Source organism: Sparus aurata, chromosome 16, assembly GCF_900880675.1.
Source record: "Sparus aurata chromosome 16, fSpaAur1.1, whole genome shotgun sequence".
Taxonomy (NCBI): domain Eukaryota; kingdom Metazoa; phylum Chordata; class Actinopteri; order Spariformes; family Sparidae; genus Sparus; species Sparus aurata.
The window spans coordinates 7,567,253-7,595,114 of NC_044202.1; the positions used below are offsets into that span (position 1 = coordinate 7,567,253).

The window sequence follows — 27,862 nt, forward strand, 5'->3', positions numbered from 1 at the left end:
CCGCCTCGCGCTGCTCCTGCAAACAGGAGCCATCTTGACCATAATACCCCCACATAATGAGGAGATTTATCCCCGGCTACATTTGTTTAAGTATAATCTTGATCCAGAAAAGTGGCTCATCTCTGCAGCGTTTCCTCTGCCGTGTGTGCGTCTCTGGTCTGTGTTAAGCTAGCTTTGTGGCAGGGGGCTGATGAAGGCAGGCCAGTGGGGAGCTCTAAGATTACAGCTCAAATTGAATAAAGGAGTCGACACATTACAGCGGCTTAGATGATACGCCCCGCTGCACTGGTTAATTTAAAACCAGCTCAATGTTTCTACAAGGCACGCGGAAACACACACGGCACACAAACAACATGCGTAAAAAAAAAAAAAAAAAGAAAAGAAAACCTGGCCAGCCCCTCTCTTTAACACCGACTTTTCCTCCATTTAGCTCCCCCCTTCGCTCATCCACTCGGCTGCACTTGCGCATGAAAACGACTCACAGGCACTCAGCATGGGCCCCCGCCTCATGACTCGAGTTCATTATTGCCTTGGCGGGGATCCTCAGATGAAATTAGAATGACAACGGGAATGACACAGAGTGTAGCGGTGGAAAGTTTACACGGGGTGAAGTGGGGAGCCTGTGTGTGTGTGTGCGAGCGCTTGACAAATCTAATCTCCTCTGATTCACGGGCAAGCTTGTCTGCATGCATTTGAGACACGCTTCCTCTTTCGCGTATGTACTCAGCATAAGAGATGGAGACAGAGAAAGAATGAGAGAGAATGGCTTCTGACAGTAGGGCACAGCACGAGCGCAAACACTCCGGGACAAAGTCACAAAGCCTTTCTTAGCGTGGGGCCACCGGTTAGTGTTGACGGCGCAGGCTGAGTTAATTTACTGGCAATGCTGCTCGTGACACAGTTACAAACCCCAAAGGGTGAATTATGACTTTCTGATCCCAAGAAGCGGCGAGACGCGGCTGTTTCTCTGTGGCACAGGCAGACAAAAGAGAGGGGAAGCTAATTGTCGTTTCCCTCGAAAGCACAGTTGACAGCAGAGGAAGTGCGGATGAGCCGCCTCGTCTATTCCAAACCTTCACTCTCTTTTATATAATATACAGAAATAAAGGGAAGATGCATTTTGTTAGACATTCTAACCAGAGTTGGGAGAAGTGCTGACACGTGGTACTTAAATGTAGGTCTCAGAACCAAAGACATCACCTTACACATTCTTCTTCCTTTTCAAAACATGGCGCCTACATTACCCACAATGCACCTGAGCCACAAAGTGACATCACTGGAGGCAATTTATCAGATTACGTGCAGCTTCCTCTGGAGCCTCTGAAGACTTCTACTGCCCTCCTTTTTTTTTTCCCCCTCCCACATGTGCAGTCGTACTCCCCAAGACCTGTAAACACACTTTACTGTGTAAGATTGGTGGACGTACCCTTTAAAGTTAAAGCCGCAATTCCACAGTGTAGACAAAAGCAAACATTAAGGCAGGGAAATGGTAGGGTCCAGTTTAGGGAGGCGGGTGTCTGAAATCAAATCACAAGATTGTTCTAGGCGTGAATATGGGAAATACATCATGCGATAATAATAATCGACCACAGTTTTCTTAAGGAAAGCTGAATGCCATGCACTTCTAAAAAAGAGGGGGCGTTCAAAGTGTCTCGCTGCGAGCTGCAAGATGAACTATGAAACCTTTTATTGTCAGTGACAGGCCGAAATTGTCTGCCGCAACCCGGTGAAGTAAGGCGGCAACGACAACACAGCCACAGTAAATCACGTTCTACTAGTAAAAACACAAACTGATTTATTTCGCAGTAAACTCTTTCTTCTGTGGAGCGCCTCTATCGAAGAGGACTAAATGGAGACGTCACATAAAAAAAAAGGGCTTTTACTCTGAAGTAACTCAATTGCAGATATTAGGCTGAATGCCAGGTAGCATCACACCAGGTTTCAAGGAGCTCCGATCAGCCGACACTCCTCCAAGGGGCCAAATACTCTTTTTCGTAAAAACAGTCAAGTGCCTCCTCCTCCTCCTCTGCGCTCCGAGCTCGCCGGATTGAAACATTACAAAAAAAACCTGTACGGGAAATCCTGCAGACTGTGAAAACAGAATTTCAACCTTCAAAGAGCTCCAGGCTCTTTAGACATGTTTGATTGAAGCGCGCACAGTTCAGGTGATGTGCATGCGGTGCGAGCGAGGAGGGCCGGAGCTGGAAACACGTCTCCAGTCCTCAGCTCATATCCACAGAATCTGTTTTATTCATCAAAGCTGCGGTATCTTTTGAGTTTTTGGTGTAACGTGGGCTCCCCTCTCTCTCTCTCTCCTTAATATCCTGCATCCTCCAGCGAGGAGATGAAGGCACCTGATCAACAGGGAGGCTCGGCTCGGATCACAATACGACTGGAAGCTAATTAGATCTGTTTGTCACCGCCAGGAACGCTCCGTGGGACCGTCGCCGCCACACACGCAAGAACTCGTCGAGTCAATCCCACATCGTCTCGTTAAGAAACATAACACCAGAATTTGTCCCACAGGTGGATTTTCATGTCTTTTATGCCTCTCTTAATTTTTGTAACACGCCCCGGCTCTCTCCTTTTAATTCTTTTTTTACTTTGCACTGATAATACTTCCCCACAGTATACATCTCTCTGCAAATGTCATCACTTTAGCTGAGATTATTTCCCACACAGACGTCTTTAATTGAAAATCCGACAGTCGGGCATAAAAATTGATTGATGGGTTCGAGGGGAACGTTCCTGCTGCAGCTGCGGATAATATTTCAGAGCAGAGGGGGTCTTCAAGAGGTTTCCAGGCCAAGAAACACGAAGAGAGACGGCTCAGTGACCCCCTACTACATGTAGTGTGTTACATTTTGCTGCATATTAAATTAAGCCAATGAAATGATGTGCAGGGCGGCCTGTAGTGCCGTGTGTAAACAAGCTGGCAGCAGTTGCGGCATGGCTAATGTTAGCAGTGTTAGCTCATCCTCTGAAATTCCTCGGATGATTTAAGGACTTAGCTCAGGGTTGCAGAAGGAATCATGGGCTGCAACAATCTGTAGCAATTTACGTGCATTAATTCGCTTTTTATTGGCCATATGTGAGTGTATTTCTTGGCGTTTCTCAGCTGCCTGTACAAGCTTTGAGATTTCTTTGTGAAGGACTTGGGGTCAGATTTCCCGCGACCGTCCAAAGAATGTGACTTTGTGCACGTTCTCGTGTGCACGTTGCATTTTACTGCTGCAGATGTTTAAGGCTGTGCTCATTATAACTACTTCATATACAGCTGGATAGTTTGACTGCAATGCATCAGAATTTCTAAGAATAATAGTTTGTGGCGTCGCTGTACTGTTTGTTCCCATGTATCTCTAAACACTCGACGTTTTTAAAGTTTCAAGCGATGCATTTTTTGGCTAATCCAAGACGTTTTCAAATAGATTATTCATTTAAAGAAGAAGGAGAATATTCTCAACCCATAAAGGAACTCTTAATCCTTCAGTTAAAGTCTAATGCATGTTTTCACTGGACAGAAAGGGTATGAAAGCATGTTGTACTGTACTTAATATAGTAAAAACACACAAGGCTTGTACTTCTGCTCGGCCACACATCGTCCAGGTACCTCAGCTGCACATGAGGCTCCTGCAGGTGAAGACTCAGCTACAGTATTAGTCTTCCCTTCGGGCACATTAGTCAATTCTGTTAACACGCTCTGCCGTGCTGGGCTCAGGATTAGTTTTTAATTACATCCAATAGTGCCGAGTGTCACCAGCCCGACACAATATCAACCTTTTTCCTCGGGGAGAGTAATGCACGATCCACACATAAATTAAACCTGTGTAAATTAAAGAGCTGGCGTCATACTGAGTCATAACTAGCACGCAAGCACTCCTGACCTCGGTCATGACAGAAATATAAATTGCCTCCACCTTCAGTGTGAGCCGGTGGAGAAATGCCCCCCGACTTAAAGGAAAAGGTCGCCCAGAAATGAAAATCCAGCTCTCATTTGTGTGTGAACTTCTCCTCGTGTGTTGTCTTTAGTCAGTTCACTGCGTCATTAGTTCACTCATCACCGATTGATTTATTTCTTTACAGTTTCATACCATGTCATGATGCAGGTCCATTAAAAACACAGCAGAGCATGAAACCGAGCACACAATCACTCAAATACACACATCTGGAGTTCAAAGGACTCGGTCTATTTGTGTCTTTAAATTTGTATTAAACTGGATCTGTGCTCCCACACAAACAGCAGGAGAGACATTCATTTGAAGATGTAACAGCAGCAGAGCTGAGAGAACCAAATAAACTAGAATATGATTCAAAGTTTTTCATGGTGGGATTGAGAAATGGATAGAACACTCCCGCACTCCCGGTTTCTGAGGAAATAAAACAATTGAGTGTGTGAAAGCAGAATAGATTATCAGTAAGCTATAAGAACACTATCATCACTTCCACGCCTTTTTTTGCTTGTGCACACAGTGAGGGTAAAATCTACAGCTGGGCTCCCAGAGACAGAATCCATGTCCAGAGACGAGCCGGAGCTGTTTTGACCTTCCTTCACCTCCACATATTAAGTGCCTGCATCTCTAATGAGGCAGAGTCCCTCATCGTGGCTCAGCGAGAGGCGAAGCGCGGTCATCTGTCTGTCTGGCAGTCTGAGTTCATCCGAGTATCTTGTGGTAGGGGAAGAGAGGGAGGCCTTTAGTGAAAGCATGGATGTCCATGATGGCTTCGGCGCCTGCCATCTTGGGTGAGGGGTGAAGGAAGGTGAGCTTAGACACCTCGCCGTAGGTCGAGCCACTTAAATCCTCCTGTCTGCACTCGTCACCGCCAGCCTGCTCGTCGTTCTCTTCGGCACCAAATCCGACCACCTTTCAGAGACAGGGATGCGCTGATAAGTAGAGGAAATATAAATACGTATGCACACATGCATCAAGGCGTTGCTTACGTGCATGCTGAGTTTGCGGCTGTTCTGTCCTCGGTGTTCATGGAACCAGGAGACCAGCTCGTCCCTGGTCATCTGCTTCAGAGCCTCGATCTAAAACACACAGAAACATGAGCTTTAAAACTGCAGTGTTTTTTTTAGAATACCAGTAAATCACGTCATGACAAGTCAAGCGATCCACCCGCAGAGATTTATCACCCAACGTTTTAACAACTTCTGGCTTATCGTTTTGTATTTATGACTTATTTAGTGTGCGGTTCGACTGTTTGAAGCTGAGCTCAGATAAACCAAGAAAATACAAGAAAGGTTCTAGCAGGTGGAAAAAGTTACACATTTATTAAAAATGTCCGCAAGAAGTTAGAGGAGATCAAATCAAAGCTAGAAATGGTTACAATGAAATGCAAAAATGACTGTTTCTTTAAATGTACGTAGGTTAGGAGCAGAAATGAGGCCACGACTTCAGAATCAAATCCCAAAGAGATAAAATGGACGTGAGCATTCATTCGTCTACCTGTGTGCGTTACCCTCACCTCTCTGTTCAGCCTGTCAAACACAAACTGCTGTGTAACCACCTCGCCCCAGTTTCTGTCCACCTCCTCCCCGAGGTGTGTGTCCTCACACTCCTTCAGCTTCACTAAGGCAGTCACCTGCACAAATCACACACAGGACACACACTGCTTTGACTTCTAGAAGTATTTGAACATTTCAGGTTCAACAGCAGGACTTCATGGTGTTGAAACGTGTAATTCATCCACAGACTTGTAACTGGAAGAGCAACTTTTGACATTTTCCGAACTTTTCTTTTTTTTTTTTAAGTTGGAAAGCATTCGCTGAAACTTTTTCATAACAATGGGAAACTCACAAATACACAAAATAAAAACACACGCACACACAGACCTGAGTGTTAAAGGCCTCCTCAGTCAGAGTATTGAGCTTCTCCCCAAATGAAGCCAAGAACTCTTCAATCTTTAACTCCACCAGCTCGGTACTGAGGGAGAAAAGTTCACGAGAACGGAGAGATATATTATAGGTTATAGGGTTTATTTGATTCCTTTAGTCATTTATCAGTTCCTCTCGCTTCTCTTTCCAGGGCCAGATAGATAAATTGTAGCTTGGGTTCTGGTGAACAGTAAGATAAATTGTACCTCAGGTTTTGGGAAAGCGGTTAAGATAAATCGTATCTTTGCTTTTTTTGGGCCGGATGAAAGGTTACGTTCGTGTCGCACACTCACTTGAACTTGGTGGCCTGTGTTTCCACGGTGACGGAGAAACCCAGAACGCCCGAGGTGTTTCTGCAGGTGGGGTAGACGTGGTACCTGCAGAGCGGGAGATGAAGCAAAGGCGGCGCGGATGAGAGATGTCGAGGAGCAGATAAACAAGAGACGGATCAAAACAACTACACGAGGAGGCGCCGAGAGTTGACGTCCCAGCCGCTCCGACTTTCTCTACTCTGCTCTCTGTAATGAAACCAGCTGGGAATTTATTCATGTAGCCTCTAACAGGAGACACAATATGAACTGGGGCTGTACGATATGCTTGTTTTGACACATATTGTGAGTGCGATATGGCTCACGATTAGAGGGAATGATCATGAACACTTCGTTTCAATGTTACGTTGTTTTGCGGTGATAGAATGTAAGTAAATTCACTCCAATACCGAGCTACTTATTATTTCCATTTCCATGCTGATTAATCATTCGACCCACAATATACAGCACATGCAAGTAAATTCATGCCATGTCTAATGTACATTTACAGGTTGTTCCAATCTATCTGTAGCAGTTAAGTTCAGGTTTTAACATCGCTAGCTTGAACATTTTACACAAATCCACAACAGACGGAGAGGAACAGAACGTACTCTACCACCTACACCTTCAGACTGCATATACATAATTTAAGTGGAAATTGCACAAAATTGAATAGAGAGTTTAAAAAATGAGGGAAAGAGGACACATTTATAAGCTGTGGTGTAAACTTTACGTGAGAACTTGTTATTTTACCAGTGATTTATTTGAACTTATACTTTTACAATGAAATAAAAATTAAATCTGATATACTGGTGCTATTTTCAAACATGCTGTCTTGAGTATTTATGTATAAGAGGTAGTTAATAACTATTTATGTATATAACAAGTTTCATACATAAAGACGCATTACAATGAGCTTCGCACAAGATGAAATTAACATGAAAAGAGATTAAAACCATTTAAAACTTAACAAGAATGATATTTTTTTAATGAGACAAAAGAGATTTAAAAACTAATGAACAGAAAATAAATGACTATTAATACTGTGGGTGCAATAAAACAGAATTTAAAGCTGTAGTTGAAAAGTTTTCTCTTAAATTTTAATGGAAATCAGAATTAATTTAAAACGTCTTATTTAAAAACACGACTACACTCACCCCAGTGTCTCTTTGGTCCGGAGGAAGTCAAAGCAGGGTTCCTCCATGTGCATCTGAAAGACAACAACAACAACAACTCAGTTGGAGGAACGACAGAGCGGATGGAGATAATCAAACAAAATACTTCAGCACTCACCACCAGCAGCTCCATCAGTGTGTGCTCCCGCAAGGCTTTAAGGCCGGACTAGAACACAAGGAGAAACGACAGAAAGACGGAGGTGAAGTAAAACATGATGCTGTATTGGTATATTTTAGAATCAACAACATTAAAAAGAGGCAATGTGCTCCAGAAGTGGTCGTACCTGGTAGTAAACGGTGACCTCAGAGTTGGCGTCTCCCTTATTGAGCGATTTGACCTTACAGATGTGCTGCTTCAGAGGAAGCTCCACCACTCTGAACATCACTGGCACCTCCGTTGGCAGCTTGGAGAACTGCAACTTCCTGCAAAGAGGGGGGGAGAAAAGAAAGGAGGACAGAGCGAGAGGAACGAATGGAGGGGAGAGAGAAATAGGAAAGGAGGTGAGGAGGAGAGGGAAGAAGGAAATAAAAAAGCATGTGTGAAGGAGGTTACAGAGGAGTCACGGACTGAACAACTGCAGCTAATGCAAATTACTGTGTATGGAAGGCAAACAGATCCATTTGATTGTATAGTACTGGTGTTCTCATTAGGGAGTGCATTCAGCGTGAGAGCGGACTTACTCTGTGATATACTGCAGGAACTGTTTTGACTCCTGTGGAGAAAAACACAATAAAGCATAATGAACAGGTAGAGATAAGAGAGCGAGGGCGAGGAGCGGAAATCAGACAAACACAAGAACAATGTCAAGCACACTCAGAATCAATTGATGCGAGTGCAACGCATGAGCATTAACCGATTCATTAAATAATCAGCTAAATTTATTTTTAATCAATCCACTTGTCTGCGCGCTGCCTGCCGTCCACTCACAGCGCTGCTGAAGTTGCCCTGAACCAGTCCCTCGGCGTACAGCTCGGCCCGGAAATTCTGGCTGAACTCCATCAGCTCGGCGCTGGTCAGACCGGCCATCAGAGCCTGATACTTCTCCACCATGGACCAGCGAGAGTGCTCCAGGATCAGCAGACGAACGTCCCTGAGAAAGAGGCGAGGGCAGAGAGGGGGGACGCGAAAAGAGGACAACAAAAAGCAGGAGGGTTTTCCATTCAGGGCTGCCACACGTTTCACCACTAGAAGGCATCATAGACTTGAAGATGAGTCGCAGAGTGAGATGGAAATGTCAGAGGGGAAAAAAAAAAAAAAAAAGGACAGATGGTAAACAACTCACTTGCCGAGTTTCTCTGGTTTAATGAGGATGTTGAAGTAGGTTTTCTTGAGCTGCTCAGCGAACATGCTGAAGACATCAGGGGAGGCAGAGAAATCAGCCAGGTGGTCAATGATCAGGTGGAACAGCAGCTAACAAGAGAGGTATGGAGAGAAAGACGGATAACATCACAGTGATTATCGTTCATGGAGACAATGCAAACACATCTGCGTGTGCTTGCGTCCGGAATAAATACATGGCTGTGCTTCATGTCAATATGTCCGTGTTGCTCGGCAACTTGACTGTCCTTTTCGCTGTCCTTTTAAAAAAATACGTGGAAAGAGAAGTTGTACACAAACAATTGCTTTTAGTAATACTTCCACCTTCAGGGACTATAAATAGTCCTTTTCCTGCCAAGACTTAAAGGGTAAGTCCATCAATATAACACATTAAAGTGCGTTTACAGGTCTTGGGAAGTAATACTGCATATGTAATCTGATAAATTGCCCGCCGGTGATGTCACTAAGTGACTAAATTGCATTGTGAGTAATGTAGGTGCTGGTTCTAATGCAACACTGCTGGACTCATTGTGGACAGTTTAAAACAAATCATAGATGCTGATACAGTAGAGCCAGAGACATCACCTCTTTATCCACACATTCTTCTTCCTTTTCAAAACCTGGCAACTACATTACCCACAATGCAATTAATCCACTGAGTGACATCACTTGAGGCAATTAATTAGATGACATGCGGCTTCCTTTACACTACTTTTAACACATATGTAGTAGTAAAATCACTTTAGCAAGTTAGCTTATCTTACTAAGAAGTGTGTTTCGAGGTGCTTGTAGGTGGATTTTGTTTCCTTTGGATAGAGATAGGCTTGCAGTTTCTCCCCCGTGTCCGGTCTTCATGTTTTGGATGTTTCCCTGCTCCAACACACCCGATTCAAACGATCAACTCGTCATCAAGCCTTGCTGAACCCTGCTAACGACCTATTCATTGGAGTCAGGTGTGCTGGAGCAGAGAAACGTCTGCAAACTGCTTGCCTGGATCGTACTCAGTCTACAGCAGCTTTATATCTTTTAGTATTACCAATATTCAGAGTTCAGTTATTGTAGCTGTTGTTGTGCACGCTAGACCTCCTGCTATTCAAAAGGCACTTGTAGATAACAGTGTTAAGTTAAGCCAACTGTCTGCCAGCTCCAGCAACAGTATTAAAACACACGATAAGCCGAAAGATGAAGAAGAGCATTTCCAAAAACGTTGAGTTATTCCTTTAATGCTTCATTTAAGTCGATAATAAGAGCTGCTATTTGGTTGCCAGGTTGTCTACGGCTATTATGATGATATATAAGATTCAATTAATGATTCATTACCACTTGACAAAGACAAAGTACGCTTTATTAGAAAGTGATATCAAAGAGCTATTTTATCCATTTAAGATAAGTTAAATAAATGAAACCAACAATTACACAGGAAGTTAAGCCAACATCTTTCAAGGCAATGTATTTCTCTAGTGCACATTATGCTGATTATTAATCAATGTGTGGTCTTTCTTTGTCCAGATTCTCTACATGCATTTACTCACAGGCAGTTTGTGGTTAAATCCTTTGACCTTGATGACCAGGCCGTGTTCCCCGGCCGTCAGTTTGTACTCAAGCTGGGCCACTTCGGCCTCGTAGGCCGGCTCTGCAAGGTTATGGCCGAGGATGTTGACCAACAGGTCGAACAGGACGACACTGAAATAGAAGGAAGAGTGAATTAAAGACAGGGAGGGAGGGGTGGTGAGAAGAAAGGAATAATAATAATAAAAATCGAGGCAGTAAAACTGACAGGCAAGGTAGAAAGAAAGGGCGAGGCAACAAATATGAGCAAGAGAGAGAAAGGATGAAAGCAAGGTGAAAGAGGAAATTAAAGTAGGGAAGGACGGAAGGTAAGAGGGAATGTAAAAGGGAAGACTGTAGCAATGAAAAAGGGGATGAAATTGAAGGAGTGAGAGACGGGGGACAGAGGGATGGCAGGAGATAAAGAGATGTTAATGAGCACAGCTGGAAGAAAACAAACGCTCTTTTCGAAAGGTCACATCTGAGCCTGAACTCACTTCTTCGCAGACTGCTGGATTACAGGAGAGATTATGTGAAATCTGATGTAGGCTGCAGGAGGACAGAGACAAACGAGTGTCAACTCCTCCTTAATGATATTTAAAGTCGTAATGGAAACATCTTGAATGCCAAATGATGCTCACAGTGCAGGCACACACACCATCTCTCTCTCACACACACACTTTACCTTTAGGGATTTTGAATTTATTGTCCTTCTTGTACCACAGGCAGCCCCTGTCGCTGTCGGCTATCCGGACAGGGAGCTCGGTGTCTGGGCAGTCAGAGGGCTTCAGGGCGAAGTCAGTGGCTGAGCGAATGCACATAAACAATAAAACATCATAATTCTGCTCGGTACAGTCTCATAAATAATGTGTGAGTTTCAATGATTCAGTATGTCCTGTTCGGGATAAACATGCAGGTAGTTGTCAAAACTGCCCAAGCTTCCTCCTCCCCCCCCCCTCCAATAAATGATTCAGGAACCCCTTGGGCCGATAAGTGAAGACACATCATCTCTTCACGTTTGATTAAAATGGCAATTTGGTGCTGTGGCCTTCCCAAAAATGTATAAATAGAGAACAATAAACAGCCTGAAGAAGCTCGGTCGGACGTGCCTCGTTTGACAGGTTTGAGTTAAATTCATGACCTTCAATTGACGCACTCCAATTAGCCTGAACTGCTGACGTAACTGGACTCATGTAACGTGGTGAAAGATTTGAGGCCATTAAGATAATTACAGTTGGGATGTTGTGTCGTGCGTCTTGCTGTAGAAATGTGACGTTTCTGAATTATCCCAGAGAACAGAACGCGTCACCTGTGTGATCGAAGAGAGGTCGGAGATGAAATTCACATTTTGTTCCGCTGTCTGCTATATCACTTCTTACATATCTTAGATAAAGGCTTTTCCCTAAATTGTCTGCTGAATGTCCTGATTTATTTTCTTTTATTAAAGTAGACTTAGGTGCCTTTATGTCTGATGTGATTAAAGGAACAGGCTGTGCTTCAGATGTACGCTGTATTTGTCTAAGGTGCAGGGCTGCTTTTATGTTCCATTTGACATGTTAAAATGCAATGTTTTTCCCACGCTGGACCTGCGAGTTCACCGAGAAGCAGCAGGTAGCGCGGGCTGTTGTCATAACTGGAGTGAGAAGCAAACAAATCACAGACATGTGCGTCTCAGACAGGATTAAAGTCATCCATCAGCACGTATAATATTGAAATCGCTCCTCCTCCTCTCAAGAAACAAACCTAATTTTACGTTGAGAAATTTGAGCTGCAGATACGACACTTTCATTATATAAGTGACAAACAAGAGAGCGTTACAGATGGCAGCACACATTCACCCGTCACTCTTCCTCCATGTTCAGTCGATATATCCGATTGCTGCCTTTGTCGGACGGATGAATGGAGAGCAAAAGTCAAACTGCCGAAGCATTGCCTTTTCTCACGATCATCTTATTGGACACTTCCCAGATACTTGGAGCAGTTTTGGGCCAAAACAACCTACTTTTTTTTTTGCCTGTAGTGCAAAACAAAGGTCAAGTTGATTCACCCACAGATGAACTTGTTCTCAGCGGGGAGGTGGAGGTCGCCGTTCAGCTCCAGGTTTCCCGTCCACCGCTCCATCCACTCCTGCTTGATGTCTGGAGAGAGAAATAACTGCATGTTTTTACATCGAGCGATGTAAAGTCTTTATTCCGACAGCAATAATAATGGTTTAAGATATCTTTTTAAATTTAAATTCTGTTACAACGCTATTGTTCACCATCTGAAAAAGACGAGAGATAAATGGTGGCATTTTTCTGCCGCCGGCTGCCGGCATTATATCAAGCTGAATATCAGCACACGAGGGGGAAGAAAAAAAAGACAATGTATTCATTGAATGCCTACAATGTGGGAAGGAGCTGTTACAGTGACAGCAAACAAACAAAAACACACACACAGACACACACACGGACACACACACACACACACACACACACACACACAGAAACAAACCTTCCACAGTGTATTGTGTGCCAAACCACTTCTCCCTGAGGGGACACTGGCCCTCATGTTCTGGTGACAACAGCATCAGGTTGGCTTTCTCCGGGGTGAGGAGCGACAAGGCTGCGCTGATCACCTAAACACACACAGACACATGCATAGAGTTACACACACACACTCACGCACACACACAAATAAAGTCAACTTTTCAGCACAGAGGAGGAGAGTTGTTTTTTTTCCCTCTTTGTTCTAAATTACTTGTTTATGCGGAGACAATTTTCGCTGTCAATCACAATAAGAGGCAGCAAAACTGAACAGATCTCACAGCCATCACAGGAAATGTGCAAAGCCACAATTAGACTGCAACGTTTGATGCAAAATATCATCCACCAATCAAAGACGGTGGCACCAAACAACTCCAGCAGATATTTCTGGCATATAAAGCCGTAAAAAAAAAAAAAAAAATCATTCACACATCAAGACAGAAAAAAAGAAATATTTTTCCACTTTTAAATGACCCGTTTCATTAACATCTTTATAGGATTTAAGAATAAAAAACCCTGAACTGGTTCACTCCCCGAACTACTGAACTACTTACATCTGGGCTGTACTCAAACATCAGCTGATCTCCTGTCAGGAAGTCGTCTTTAGGGAACAGCTGCATGTTCTCGCAGATGTCCTCGACGTACTCTATAGGGTCAATCTGACGACAAGGCGACCGCTCTTAGTGGTGTAAACAACAACAGCGTTTAAAATCCATCTGATAAAGCAGCACGTGAATAGTTGGATTTCTTACTTGCTCCTGATAGTGGAACTCATTCGCTTCAATCTTCTGAATCTCTTCATATATTCTGAACACATGAACAAACAGACTGAAATATTAACTTTATGCATCCCAGACAGAAGCTCAGACATGGAAAACAGCCTTTACACAGATTAAGGAACAAAAAAAACCCCAAATAATGAAGCTATAAATCTATAAATGAAACAAACAAAACACCGACAACACATTCATCTCTACATATCAAGTGTAATGCAATATTAACTACCTCCCTCCCTGCAATTCACCCAAAAAGCGAGACAGGCAGAATAAAGAAGCTCTGTGTGTGTGAGTGTGTGAGTGTGTGAGTGCCTTTGCTGTGGTCCAAGCGTCTGCAGCATCTTCAGGTACTGGAACACCAGGTGAGTCACCTACGAAAAAGGCCACAGACGCACAGAAATTAGATGCCATAACTTTACAAATCCCTCAGCTTTATTGAATCACTTCCACGCTCGTTCCGTTGGTAAAATTACCGTGAAATGACTCTTAATGACAGGGGGTAAGGTGAAAACGTACCCTCAAGTTTTATAAACCGTATCAATTACGCAGATGTAACTACCAATCTTGTTGACTATTGTGCTTTGATTACAGTCATTAAAGCCAGATATGAGCATCGTTTGAAAAAAGGTGTCTTCATTTAAATACCAAACAGAAGCTAAAGTGCGTTTTTATTCGTTCCCCCCGGTGAGATTTAAACATGTATAAATGAAAATGGTCGCCTCCGCCTTTTGTGACAAAAGAGTACTAATTATTAACTGTGAACAACAGAGTCCTCCGTCCTGTCAGGGGAGAAGACAGGAAGAGAAGTATGACATAATAATTGCTATGGATGCAATGGATGAGTGTCACCAAGTGTCGACAGCTTTGTACCGACGTAAGAGTCGTGTCAATCTCCTCATGTCACTTCGCAAAAAAAAATAAATAAAAAAAGTGAATTTGAGTTTAGCTACAGAGTGCCAAAGCTTTAAAATTCATGAGGGAAACAACCCATTAAAAGTAGATGGTTAGTTCAGGGCTGGTACAAATTATAGGTAATAAGAGGAGATCGTTAATCGACATACATTTGCAGTTAAAATGAAAATGTTCAGTGTTTTTCAATCCTGGTCCTGGTGGCTCTCTGCTCTGCATGTTTTAGATGTTTTCCCTCTCACAACACACCTGATTCACATAAATGGGTCGTTATCCGGCTTCGCAAAGCTCAATGACGAGCTTATCATAACTATATCTACAATTAACTCGAGTAATATGTTTTAGGACAATTTTGAGGTACTTTTACTTCATACTCAACTACATTTTGGAAGCAATGTTTGCACTTTTTACTCCAGAACATTTATTTGATAATATAAATTGCAATTCATTTCGCAGATTCACATTATCCAGCGCTAATAGGCTTTTATCCGTGACCAGTTACCAATCAGAACGCCTTTTTTTTGGCCTTGGCTTGATTTGACAGGACGGCTTTAAGAGTGACGAGAAAGAGCGGGTGGAACACGCAGCGTAAGGACAACAGGTCGAACCCCAGATTACTTCATGTCACCGCTTCCCAGAATCAAATGTATTAATATTTTCAAATGACTGCCTACAAAAAAAATATAAAATGTTATCATCAGGTTTCTCTGCTTTCACATATTGTACATCCCCCTTTCATTGACAGCTGGTCTGCCGCATCCATCACATTACTCACACTTTTGTGTATTTCAACCCTGTCACCCTGTAAACAAGTGAGCCTCAGGTGTGCCGTGCACCTCCAGTGAATAGAATACCAAGAGAATGGCTCTTCAGATGCTCTCCGTATGCGACACTTGACTGTGCTTTGCCCCCTGCAAAATAATTCTGAAAAGCAAGCGCCCTGTGATCCAAACAACTCCAGGTTCATCCTCGGCGACAGAAAGAATGAGTGATGAATCGTTTTTGATCGCAGTAAACATCTTCAAGGCCGCTGTAGCATCTATACGGCATTTATCAATGCAAGTGTGTTGACATGAAACATTTTTCCATTTATTACATTAGAAAACAGTCCTCCTTGTTGAAGGATCGCTGCCTGCCTCCCATTGTAACACAGGCATTGTCATAGCAACTGATAACACGCATTTCATCCTTAAATGACCTGTTGAATTAATGGTAGCCAGGCACAGAGGCCAGATGTGTACATGCAGGCTACGTCTAATTACACCGCTGCCAGTCTCTGCTCCACACAAAGTTTATTATTTCTACATCTGCACAGTGAAGACTCAAACAAGACCGGACAACAACTGATTTAGATGATACACGATGAACTAGGGCTGCACGGAATGTCGTAGCTCTGTTGAGGATTGTGAATTAAGCTTCTGTCGTTATATTTTATGATGTCATCACAACATAGTGATTTGTTATCAGAAATCTTTAGGTTCATATTCTTTGACATATTCTTGTGTGTAAAGCGTGTAAAGCAAATAGTTTTACCTCTAGTGAAGAAGTTTGTTTTTGAAAGCCTAAATGCCAACAAACAAACTATTTTGTTAGACAAAACCATTTTGGAAACGAACACATTCATCTATTTCCAATAAATTTTAATTGCCGGACCTCAAAATGCTCTTGAGTGGAAATATTTTAATTACACCAGTTGTAAACAATCCTCAAAGCAGACCAGGGGAATGTAATTCAACAAATACTTTAATACTAATAATATTAGTGTAGCCTCATCTTTATCTCCAACTGTGCAGAAATACCACTTTGAAACAGAAGGCGATGATGATTTAGGCAAGAGTTTTTCCTTTGCGTTTAAAAAAAGTTCTGTGTTCAGACTACACAGTTTTGAAAATGATCCTCCTGCGCACAGTTTTGCAAAAGCGCTGGAAATACGTGCGTGTAGTATGCACACAAGCCTTGAAGGTAGTAGTATAACTTTGCAATTAAAACACGACAGAATAATAATTTCTCTGACAGGACGTTCAGCCATCGCACAGCAAATCAAAACCATTCTGCAGGAGTCAGTAGCATCAGCAGCACAATCAATAATAGTAGCTTAATAGTCCACCATTTTTTTCTTGTTGTCCTCATATATGTGCATGCATGGCTATAAGGCTTGAAATGTAATACACGTGCACAAAGCAGGGCTGTGTCGTCACAGTCTTTCACAGTAATTTCGTATTGCTGCAAACGACACCAAGGGTGGCATTTAAAAAAAAAAGATTACACTCTGGAACTTTTATGCAAAAATCATTGTTGTGGTGTTGTGGTAAAGCCCCTTAACGTCAACTTTATGTATGAAGTTTTGAAAAAGAGTTTCCGTGCATCCAAAGCAGAAAAAAAACTATTAAAGAGAGGAAAAGTGAGGGATTGTCTTCACCTGGTAGAAGTTTTGGAAGCCTTCATCGGTGAGGGTGATGGAGATGGAAAAGATAGAGTAGGTGGTGTTTTGGTCGAAGCCGGTTTCACTGTTTCCTCCAAACAAGGCCAGAGCCCAGCACCTACACACAGACACACACAGACATATTAAGGGTCGTCATTTCATGTTTTCTGATTTCAAACAACATTTTTGTAGTCCCCTCGAGGCCTCGAGCGCAGCTTTAATAATGCCAGAAGGAAGAGGTAACATGTATCATCCTGTTTATGTGTTTGTCCCACCTTGTGTGCAGCGTTTTATTCATTTAAAAATGAAAAGCAGGCAGCTGGCAGAGATTTCAAACTTTCTCGAGCTGGGTTATCCGTCAAAGTGAACACCACGTCTGCTTTTATCTGCATGAAGAAACGTTTCTAGCGGTATGAGGATGCGCTGAGAGGCGAAGGTCGGTTTTGAGAAGTCTGCGCTGCATTAGCAAACAAGCAGAGATGATGCTGACTGAGTTTGACGACACCAGGCAAGCTTTTCAATATCTGAAGGTTTTCATGCTGCACTGAAAAGAAATAAACAGTGATGATAAAAATCCATGAAAAACAGTATGGTGGTATTCTGTTGCACCAAAACTTGCTGATCTGGCCTCTTAGCTTTAAGGCATCTGATCAGAAGTGTGTGATGAAGGGCTGAGCAATATGACCCTCGAACTATATCACAATATTTTAGGGTATTGCTGCAATATTTTGACTTTATTTCAGTTTGGAAATCTCCCATTACTCAACCGGGTGCTTTTGCTTAAAGTGGTGAATAAGTTTGTTGTATCGCTCCATATTGTTGTTGCAGTCTCTTCCATGTCACTGTGGTTTGTGTTGCATCCGATCTTTCATAACCCGACCACTTCCACACGGCTGAAGTTGTTCCCCTTTTTGAAATGAACTCCTCGACTATGTTCTTCTAGCTTTCAGCCATGCTTGTTGTTCGTGTACATAACGATATGACCCCATTACTGTAGGTCAGCTAGAACACAGATACCCGACCCTCTAATGTCAACAAGACTTTCTCTTATTTATTTATTTTTTTCATCCCTCCCACTCTGTTTTGATTACTTGTGTTTTTCCCCTGCTCCTGTTTTGATGCAGACTGGCAGGGGTGTCAGGAGAATGAGCCACACCTGAAGTAACCTCTTCTGATTGCTGCCCCCCGCTATAAGAGGGCTGGATATCTCCTTCTTACACTCTCTGTCTCCCATGTTGCCAACCGTCAGGGATTTAGATGATTTAATACAGCATTTTTTAAACTGTTCGCCTTTGTGCAATCTCCCTTTTTGATTCAACCTTCTGAGCAGGTTCGTAACAATTACAGTGATCAATATGACATGTCACAGTCCTACTGGATGCAAATTTAAGATGCATGAACCAGAAAATAATTGACATATTTGTAAAAAAAAAAACAACAACAAGAAAAAACAAAACACATTATTAATTCTTCATCAAAACAATAGTTTCATTAATTTCTTTCAATCTCATTATGGAGTCATCGCTGCAGCTGCAGCAAAGATGGACAAACCAGTCCCCAATTTCAGTGAGGTGGGCAACAATTGCCCAATTTCATAGCAACAACTCGGCCCTCGGCGTTGTGATTGCCTGAACTCAATAAAAACAAGCACTCTACTGCCTCAGCAGTTTGTTGCTACTGGGAATTGAGACCAAGTACACTCAAATTTCACTGTTGTCATTTATCAACAACTGAAAACAGCAGACACAGTAAATAGGAATATTCTATCAAATGTTCCAAGTGGTGCTGATGGTAAAGGGACTATTGGATGAGCTCTTGCTACTGTGGGACTACAGAGGGGTTTGGCGAATCACTTTGCCACTTAGCAACAAGAGGCTGAAATGCTCTTGTACTTCCACGACCGGGGATGAGAATGCATGAATCACATTGTCGAGTGGGCTGCCGAAGCGTATATATCAAAGATTGGGCCCCAGCACTCGGGCTCGGCTCGGAGCTTGAAAAAGCTCATGTATACCCAGTAAATTGAAGACCTTTTAATTGGGTTTTGGAGTGGCCCTCAAATCAGAAAAATAAACAGACAGAGGCAATAACACTCACTTCTTCCTGAGCAATGAGAGGATGCTTCCTGTGCCTTCGTGGCCAATCAGCCACGAGATGTAGTGGAGAGGCTTCACTCTGGAAAGAGGAGGGAAGAACATGAAAGGAGATTCAAAAAACATTGATGCAATCCCTCTACAATCAGGGCAAGGCATGGCATCTTTCGGCGGCTAAAATTCTATGTTTACATGAAGAAGCAGCACTCTGGGGGAAGGAAACAGGGACATGGGGGGGAAAAGAGAGGAATAAACACGTTGGATGCAGTTTCTTTCAAGTCGGTGGGAAGCATCGTACGTCATGTCGATCTCTGTATTTATGTATTTATGTAGCTTACCTGTAGTATTTCTCCTGAGGGGGTAGGGCCCAGGTAATATTCAGAGCATGAACCTTCCTAACAGGGACGACTGCAAAACACACAGAGAAACATCAGAACAAAAACAACTTCTGCTCATCACTTCAGCTTGTATTTCCTCAACATTTTGGATCAATTAAAACAAAACTAATCCAGTGGTGTAAAGAGGTGAAATTATGAAGTAGTGCTTAACATAATATTAAGATTAGATGAAAGCTCTGAGATTTACAGAGCCAGACGAAACAAGATCTGTTCAGTGCTCAGAGATGTGCAGATCATTACCTCTGTAGAGCTTGTTAAAGGCTGGTGTGTCAAAGGGATCCAGCAAATTGGAGAAATCTGGCTTGGCCAGATTACTGCAGGCACAAAAACAGAATCATGTTGAGCAGAAGCGATGATACTGCAACAAATATGTCTTTAAATGTCTGAAACCCACCATAATGTGTTTTCATAGTAGCAAAAATCACATTTCTATTTTTTCTTTAAGAAAACAACACAGAAAACTTGCACTCTAGTGTAATTGCACTGACATTTTAAAAAGGAATGTACATGATTTTAGCTCCACGTAAATGTTAAATGTGTAATTTGTAAGAAATGGCCAGAAGAGCTTAATGGCCCTGTTAGGTGACGGTAGTCTGCCTGCACTGAAGCCTGGCATAACGGGCCAACAGAGCTCAGTCAAGCAGCCCTTCAGTGAACATGGCTGGACACCAGACCGGGACTGAACACAGCCTCTGAGAACAGATGCCAGGTTGAAGACCATAGATACAGTATGGATGCGCCTCTTGTAGTACAAAATGGTATCAGAGACAGGAAAAGAGACGTGTTGCTAGCTGGTTTGTAAGTAGATACCTTCGACATAATGTGAATGTTGTTTTATTCACACTCTGTTGATAATGTTAGTCCTTTTTTTTTTATGTTTTAAATTAAAATTCTGACCATATCTTACACATTTTACAGGCTCATAGATGAAAGAAACTTCATCAGCACAGACGGGGGATTACATAATTGAAACCAGAGCATTAAAAATTGGAGGTTGTGATGTTTTCAAATCGCAGTGATATGCATGTTGATTTTCTACAAAAACCTGCAGCAGTGACTCATAAAGCAAACAGAAGTGGAGTTCCGGAAGAAAACACTAATTCAGCTCGACTTTAGGGAGAAGTCGTCCCTTTCAGGTGAATGATGTTTAAAAAAAAAAACCGTCTGAGATGAAGTGAGGTAAAAAAAAAAAAAAGAGGCGAGGACGAGACGGGGGGAGGCTTGACATTTACGTTTGAGCAACGTCTCAAAGGATATTCAGACTCAATCTATATCACCGCAGCACCTCATCACAGTGACTGAGAGCCTCTTTTTCAATACTCACTTGTTAGGCACCTTGCTGAAGATCTCTCTCACCCACTCCTCCAGAGTGTCCAGCTTCTCTAAAGGACAGACCGAGTGAAGGAGGATAAATTAGAGTTCGAGTGGGTCTCAATATTTCTGGCCGAAAACTCATAATTCTGGGTTTAGTGTTGGTGTTAGCCTGTGCATGTAAAAAAAGATATCGAGTAATAGGAAGTTCCAGTCCTGTTTTTTTTTTTTTTTTTTATTACTTTGGTGGTGGGTTAACCATTTCTGTTTACACAAATCTGATAAAAAACAGACTCCTGCGTTTCTGCATTAGGATCCGTCTCACATGTTGTCACATTTTGGACACATGAACACTTTTCTCTGTGTAAGCACTCTTTGCTCGAAGAAAAGCACTCCTGCCTAGAGCTCAGCTCTGGATCAGATTGTAATCGAATGATGGAAAAAGGCCAGTTATTGAATTTATTCTTTAATAAAACAACGAGACACAGTGAATCTTTCCAGCCCAGTTTGGCTGTGCTGTAAATGGAAGAAGCAGCTCAAGGGGAGATTTTTTCTTTTTTTTACCTGCAGAAAAATCAATACTCGTGTAATGCTGTTTTAAAGTGATTTTGCCCTTAAAATTCAGATGATCAAGTCAAAAGGAGCTTCATGTAAGAACTTGCCGACTGTCGAACTCTTACTCCAAACAAAAAGGAGCAGCATTTCACCAGAAACTCGGGCATCCATCTCTTGTAAAGGTTAACTTAATGTCTTATAAAGTTAGAAGGATTTTCTCTTGGAGGGCAACTCCAAGAGTGATTACTCCGCGTTGGAACGGCAGCAGTGTTTCTAGCTTAGCATCAAACTTCATCCAAGAGCCAAGAAGTAGTTCTGGTTGGACTGAACACTGCAGTAAATCAATATCGTCTCTTGAGTTACAGATTGTTTTTACGAGACAAGACAGGTCGAAGCTAGATGGTTTGGCGTGCTAACTTCGGTAGCTACCACTGCAACGCAACGCAGACGTCTTTGATAGAACATCAAGAAAAGTTTATCTTCACATTCTCTTGATAGTTTTAGAACATTTTGAATGTTTCAAACTAAAAATCCCGACAAATAGCCCTTTAAATATAATGTTGTGAAACTTGCAACGGATCCAGAAGTCACTGTCGCACCTTTTTTCATCACTTTCTCATTAAAGACGAGTTGAAGAAGTAAAGTGGCACTGGAGGTTTCAACAGGAACGCAGACGGCAAATAATACAGCTGCTATATAAGGGCGACATTTCTCAGAACAAATGTCAACACGAGCCATCAAATTATTTATACGCTGCGGCTAATTAGCTGTGTAATATTTTCTGTGAAACCCGCGGAGAAAAAAAAGTGTTGATATTTGGAATCAGACTTTGTTTCTGAGAAATATTGCCGTTTATGTCGTTTCAGGAAAAACTGAGCACAGTTGGCCGAACATGGATGAAGCGAGTCCTTATTAGAGCTGCGACTAATGATCCTCTTAACTGTCCATTAATCTACAGATTGTGTTTTCTCAAGTAGAGCTCATCAATTCATTTGCAGCGTGAAATGGAAACAATTAGAAAACAGATTAATAGAGAACAATCTCATTTCTACCAATTCTGCTCCTGACGTTTAATTAACGGGATGGATTTTAACTGACCTTTTGACTGCACAGCCAGGGTCATGTAGTGGGCTGAGTAGTGTTTCTTCCAGAAGGCACGCAGCCGCTTATAGACATTGATCTTCTTCTTCTGGGGCTCTTGCTTCAGCGTCTGGGCATTCCCTGGTGTTGTCACAAGTGAGCAATCAATTCAGCACAACTATAAAACACTGTAGAAAATGCTTTACAAATGCAGAGGTATCAGCAAGAAAACAGGAGACTTGGCATCTGTCTCAGCGTTCCTGTTTGTTATTGCTGAACATACCCCAAGGAGGCCCTGTGTGTGTTATGCGTCCCAGCGGTTGTGTTTACCAACTCACCCCAGCAGAACTTGCCCATAGGGTGTCCAGGTTTGGCCAAACTGCCAAACAGCATCTCCTTCCTGTGGGAGTCCGACGGCTTAGCCAGCTGGTACTCTGAAGAGACAGAGGGAGAGACGGGATAAACTCAAGACGACAAGAAGTGATCAATGGTGTGTGAAAAAAGCCGCATGAGGAGAAGCCGGCAATGAAATTTAACTTCTCAGGACGGAGGAATGATGCGCAGGAGGCACCGAGACTCACCGCTGTCAACAGCCTCCACCTCCCTATCGATGGCGTCTCTGATCATCAGGGGGCAGATGAAGAACTGCGCCCACCTAAGAGGATGCCAGGAGAGAAAGAGTATAATCAGGGCCGGAGAGACGGGACGCAGGTCAGACAGACACAATCAGATGTAGACGTATACGACAGACAAGAGCGGAGTGGCGGGTGGCTGATTGAGCCTGTGATGTTTGTCCGAGTCTGTGGGTTCGCATCAGGGGTCGGTGCGCCACCGTATCCTGTGACCCATCAGAGTCTGAAACATTCATCGCTTACATCTTTAAAAAAATCCACTTGTATGAGATATTCTGTCATTGTAATATGTGATTTTGATCTATTACATGTCTACATGTCTGTCCGTCCTGAAGGAGGGATCCCTCTTCTGTGTTTTTTTCCCCATTTATATATTTTCCCCTGCGACAAAAGTTTGACAGAGGACGTGAGTCACTGTACAGATTTGTAAATGATTATTTACGCATTATGCATACTATACTATGTGCAACAATTCCAGGACGAGGTTGGCCACAAAGTCTTCAAAGAGCTTTCATCCTGTAGTCTGTATGTAATAACTGTTTTAACACAACCCAAGTGTTTATTCTCTCCTTTTCTTATTCCTGCGTTTGTGTTTATCTGGCTCTGAATCACCCACTGGTTTGTCTTGAAGTCCACTTCTTAAGGGCAACTTGCTCCGAAAACCAAAAGAGAAAATAAAAAAAAAAAATCGTCTGATCCTCATTCACCTGTCAAGAGCCTCTTTGAAGCTCTTCCTCTGGACGTCAAACTGGAAGACGGTCCTCTCGCAGTCGGTGGAGGCGTTGTCGCTCCCGCCATGCTTCTTGAGGAAAGCATCAAAGCCATTTTCGGAGGGGTACTTCTCGCTGCCCATGAACACCACTGGGACACAACGGACAAACAGTAAAGGAGGGAAGAGAGGAGATTTGAAGAAAAGAAAACCAATTGCAAATCAGAAACAAATATATGAAAGGAATATAAAGAAAAAGGTCCACAACAGCTACTGGATGATGCGCCTTGCATTTGTGGTTTTCTTTTATGTGGACAGCTGGACAAGCACAGACAGCGTTGCATTATATTTCCTCCTGAGCTACAATAGAATCTGATATAGTATTTCTCTCCGGATATAGCTGTAATAGATATCCCTGAATGTTGCTTGTTCACATTTGGTGACAGTTTGGATTACAGTCTGTAAGACTGAGCAAAAAGCTTTTCTTTTCAAACGGACCATTAAGGAACAATGTTCAACGCTGATATTGGTGAAAGAGAGAAAACACGACATCAGAGGACAGAAATTCTATTCATGAGACGTGTTGCATTCCAAGAGAAGAGAGCCAAATCTGGCTTTTTCTTTTTTTTTTTGAACACACACAAAAAAAAACCTTAATGCAACAAGTTTCTGCCTGTTCTTTGCTGCTTGGTGGAGGGTATTTTGGGAAATGTCAGAAATTATTAACTGAAGCGGAAAGTAGACAAAAACGGGTTAAGAAAAAAGAGGTTACACTAAATTATTGAACCGAGCAAGAAAACTCCTGGAAACATTGTTGCCGAGTTTCTCCTCCTTGAACAACAGACAAAGAGTCAAAGGATACGGGCTGGTTCATCATGAACAGACTCTGAGGACATTTTTTGATTTGTGATTTCAGGCTAGATATATATACACACACACATATATATATCAAATTGACCTCACTTGACTTGATAGAAGACAATGTGAAAATATCTGTGGGAGAATTAACCCTTGGCCCGAAGAAACGAGCGGATTGTCTTCGGTTGTCTACTCACTGTGTTCCAGAAAATGAGCGAGGCCCGGGAGGTCGCTGGGGTCGCTGAAGCTGCCCACTCCAACACACAGTGCTGCTGCAGACTGACACACACAGGAAGGATATCAAAGTCATATTTCAGTCTGATAATGCACCAAAAGGATAAGTCTGGTGATGATCTGTATTCCTCTGCGCCATAGAGGTTTAATCTTGCACTGAGTGATGCTTCAGTTTCAGCGGCTGAGAACAGTCCCCCAACAAACACACTATTTATTCTAGTTTAAGTACCGTTTGCTAAAAAACCTACCATGCCCAGACTTTTTCAGAGTATTATTTACCTTGTTAAACAATGAAATTATAGATTCATGACTGGGCTTTTGAAGATTAACATCTTTTTCCGGGAACGATCGGAAAAAGAGCTGAGAGCTGCAGATGGGGCAGGGAAATTTATAGAGAGTATTGAGATCCTTCCAGGCCGATTCAGTAGCTTAAGAGCCCGTTTGCTCGGGAGTTTTCGGGAACAAATGTGGTTAAAAGTGTGCGTATGTATTTAACAACAGCACTATAAATAGTTCCCTGTTTGTGCTGACAAGCCTTTTGCATAAGTAATATCTGCATATCTGATTTCAGCACAAATGTCTGTCGTTTCAACATGACTCAAGGTTTTCTTTTTCTTCCCTCTCATGAGACATTTATGTCTAGGCTGCTTAAAAATCAACAGAGCACTACATTAAAAAACCTCCCAGTGGTACCTGTTTCTCAGCATTTCCCTTCTTCTTTTTCCCCTCATCGTCATCTTCATCATAACCGTCGTCCTCGTCGTCTTCCTCAGACTCGTCCTCAGTTTCATCTCCAGATTCGTCCCCCTCCTCCTCTTCCTCTTCTTCCTCTTCTTCTTCTCCGTCCTCCTCCTCGTCTTCGGATGCTGCTGGGCCGCTGTAGTCTGAGATGAGCAGAGCTCGCAGCCCGTTGTCCAGCACGATGTACCTGGAGGGGGAAAAGTCAAAAGGTGAAACGGCGCAGGGAGCTTTGAGAAAACCGTGTCGTTTCATCGACTTTTACACATTTCATTGTTTTTTTCTCTCTCGTCTCTTCACAGACTGCGTCTTACACACTTTCGAGACTCGCTTGTATTTTGCTCTTTCACAGCAAATTTTTCTGTGTGTACCCCACAGAGGCCTCGAGGCACTGGTGTGTGCTGATAGCATGAAATCGTCCCATCATGCTACAATAACACTGTACTGATCCAGCTGGATAAGAGAGGCTCGATATCATTTCTGGATCTGGGTTAGTGGATCTGGGTCACTTTCTCAGCACTTTCACACTCATGAATATGAGGAAATAGTATCCTCACGGCGCGTAAATTAATTCAATAGCAGTGACAGAGGATAAAGTACAAAAGAGAGGAAAAAAATCATGTAACAGGGCTACAATGCTTACTTGTTGTAAAAAGTTAATTATCAATTATCAGATCCAACATTCAACATCTTTATATTTATCAGTATTAGTGTTTATAATCAGATTGCTGACAATATAAATTCATTTAAAAAAGGAGACATATTATGCTTTTTTAGTTGTTTCTGTTCCTTCAGTGTGATGTAAAGGTTCTTGTGCATGTCATTACTTGGGAGCTCCGGTCTCCCACAGAAAACACAGCACCTGAACTGTCTCAAACGCCTCGTCAGCAGCCAGGTCTTTAAATCAATGGCTTCTCGACATCACCACTATGTCACACATTTGCTCAACGTAAGCCTTATTCACTAAATCTAGCTAACAGACAGAGCCAACTGGTGAGCGGTGTCGGCTCAGGCGTGTGTGAGCTGACCAATCAGAACAGACTGGGTATTTGGGAGAGGGCGGTGCCTTAAAGAGACAGGAGCTAACAGAATTTCAGTATAAAAGCATGTACAACTACTCTAGTAGTAATGCAAAATAAAATGGTGAACCTGAAAATGACATGTGGCTCTACTGCACCATGCAGTCTGTAATGTAACTAGTAACTAAAGCTATCAGATAAATCTACTGGAGGAGAAGGAACAATATTTGCCTCTATATGTATAAAAACTGCAGAACTACAGGTATACTACAGTTAAGTACAAATACATACAACTGTACTTAAGTAGGCCTGCAGTAATTGAGTGAATGTACTTATTTACATTGGAAATACTCAGGAGAAGGAGCTTGAATGTGGATGCAACTTGTGCACTGGAGGTGTTCTTTACCTGTACTCTTTAGGGTCACTGGGAGACTTGATTATCTCTCTGTCTCCAACATTGTCCCCTTCACCTCCACCTCCTCCTCCTCCTGCGTCCCCCGAAGCCCGGCTCTCCTCCATGGACACCGGGTCCACTTCTTCTGCTGAGGCTGGGCCCGAGCACGCCGGGGCGTTCCTGGATTTGTTCGTCTGCGGCATCCTCGCCAGAGATGATGAGACTTTGGCACTGCGGGCTGACAGCAAGGCGCGACCATAAACAACAGGACAGCTCGCTGTCAGCGGTAATTTACTCCTCAGCACGGCGACACACCGTGTCAGCCTGAACACGGCTATGATGAAGACCCTCCCTGACAGACGGGTTCGGCGAAATGAGGGCTCAGAAACGACACAGACTAACCAAGACCCCTCTGTGTAGAAGAGGCCTATAGGTCTGAACCTGACCTGTCACACACACACACATACATACATACACACACATACACACACACACCGGCCAGCGACCACAATACAGCTATTCACACAGGCTGTCTGGTGGTTTCGCCCCTATTCAGCTGGATGTCAGCTAAAACAGGACCCAGCCAGACGAACCCAGCCAACACCTGGACCTCTCATGTGCGCAACAAAGCGGCGAAGACAATAAAAAACAGCCCCAAAAAAGAAATGACAACAGGAGTTAACTAGACATAAACGTGTGTTACAGGCGGAGATACTGAATTAATGTCGACAAACACGCTTTAAAACGAGCTTTAGCGGCTGGTTCCGTTTACTGTGTGAAGCCGAACCAGAACTTAAACTTCAAGAAAGTCAGTGCGGCGACAATGTATCCATACCTTCCTCCCTGCTGACAGCACAAGAGAGGCCCTGCACATATGTGAAACACCGCTGCCTCCCCTCAACAAGCGGCGCTGCGATTCGCCGAGAAGATTCGGACGCATCACCATGCCGCCCTCCGATTGGCCCGTTTGCAAAGAAAGGGCGGG

The 27,862-nt window shown here is 43.0% G+C and overlaps 1 protein-coding gene across 1 annotated transcript; it reads right to left on the reverse strand.

Annotated features, from left to right (window-relative positions):
• Window positions 1–4,049: 4,049 nt before the first annotated feature.
• On the reverse strand, window positions 4,050–27,796 carry LOC115565823 (nardilysin-like). The gene is made up of 32 exons (XM_030391359.1): window positions 27,713–27,796; window positions 26,890–27,115; window positions 25,420–25,654; window positions 24,690–24,771; window positions 23,633–23,786; window positions 22,875–22,948; window positions 22,632–22,727; window positions 22,312–22,434; window positions 20,672–20,729; window positions 19,588–19,661; window positions 19,288–19,357; window positions 18,954–19,031; window positions 16,854–16,974; window positions 13,838–13,896; window positions 13,502–13,556; window positions 13,304–13,408; window positions 12,718–12,841; window positions 12,276–12,362; window positions 10,910–11,029; window positions 10,722–10,773; window positions 10,209–10,359; window positions 8,642–8,769; window positions 8,287–8,449; window positions 8,040–8,071; window positions 7,643–7,781; window positions 7,477–7,524; window positions 7,341–7,393; window positions 6,169–6,252; window positions 5,834–5,924; window positions 5,467–5,583; window positions 4,940–5,029; window positions 4,050–4,862 (listed from the first exon to the last, which is right to left on the reverse strand). Exons 2-32 carry the CDS (start codon window positions 27,078–27,080, stop codon window positions 4,653–4,655), a joined length of 3,264 nt encoding a protein of 1,087 aa, XP_030247219.1. The 5' UTR covers window positions 27,081–27,115; window positions 27,713–27,796; the 3' UTR covers window positions 4,050–4,652.
• Window positions 27,797–27,862: the final 66 nt, after the last annotated feature.

Coding starts and splice junctions, on each gene's coding strand:
- LOC115565823 (XM_030391359.1), bottom strand. CDS start 27,080: ATGCCGCAGACGAACAAATCCAGGAACGCCCCGGCGTGCTCGGGCCCA. Junction 13,897..16,853: donor GCTTCCAAAACTTCTACCAG/GTGAAGACAATC, acceptor CCTTTTTCGTAG/GTGACTCACCTGGTGTTCCA. Junction 10,774..10,909: donor TAAATTCAAAATCCCTAAAG/GTAAAGTGTGTG, acceptor GTCCTCCTGCAG/CCTACATCAGATTTCACATA.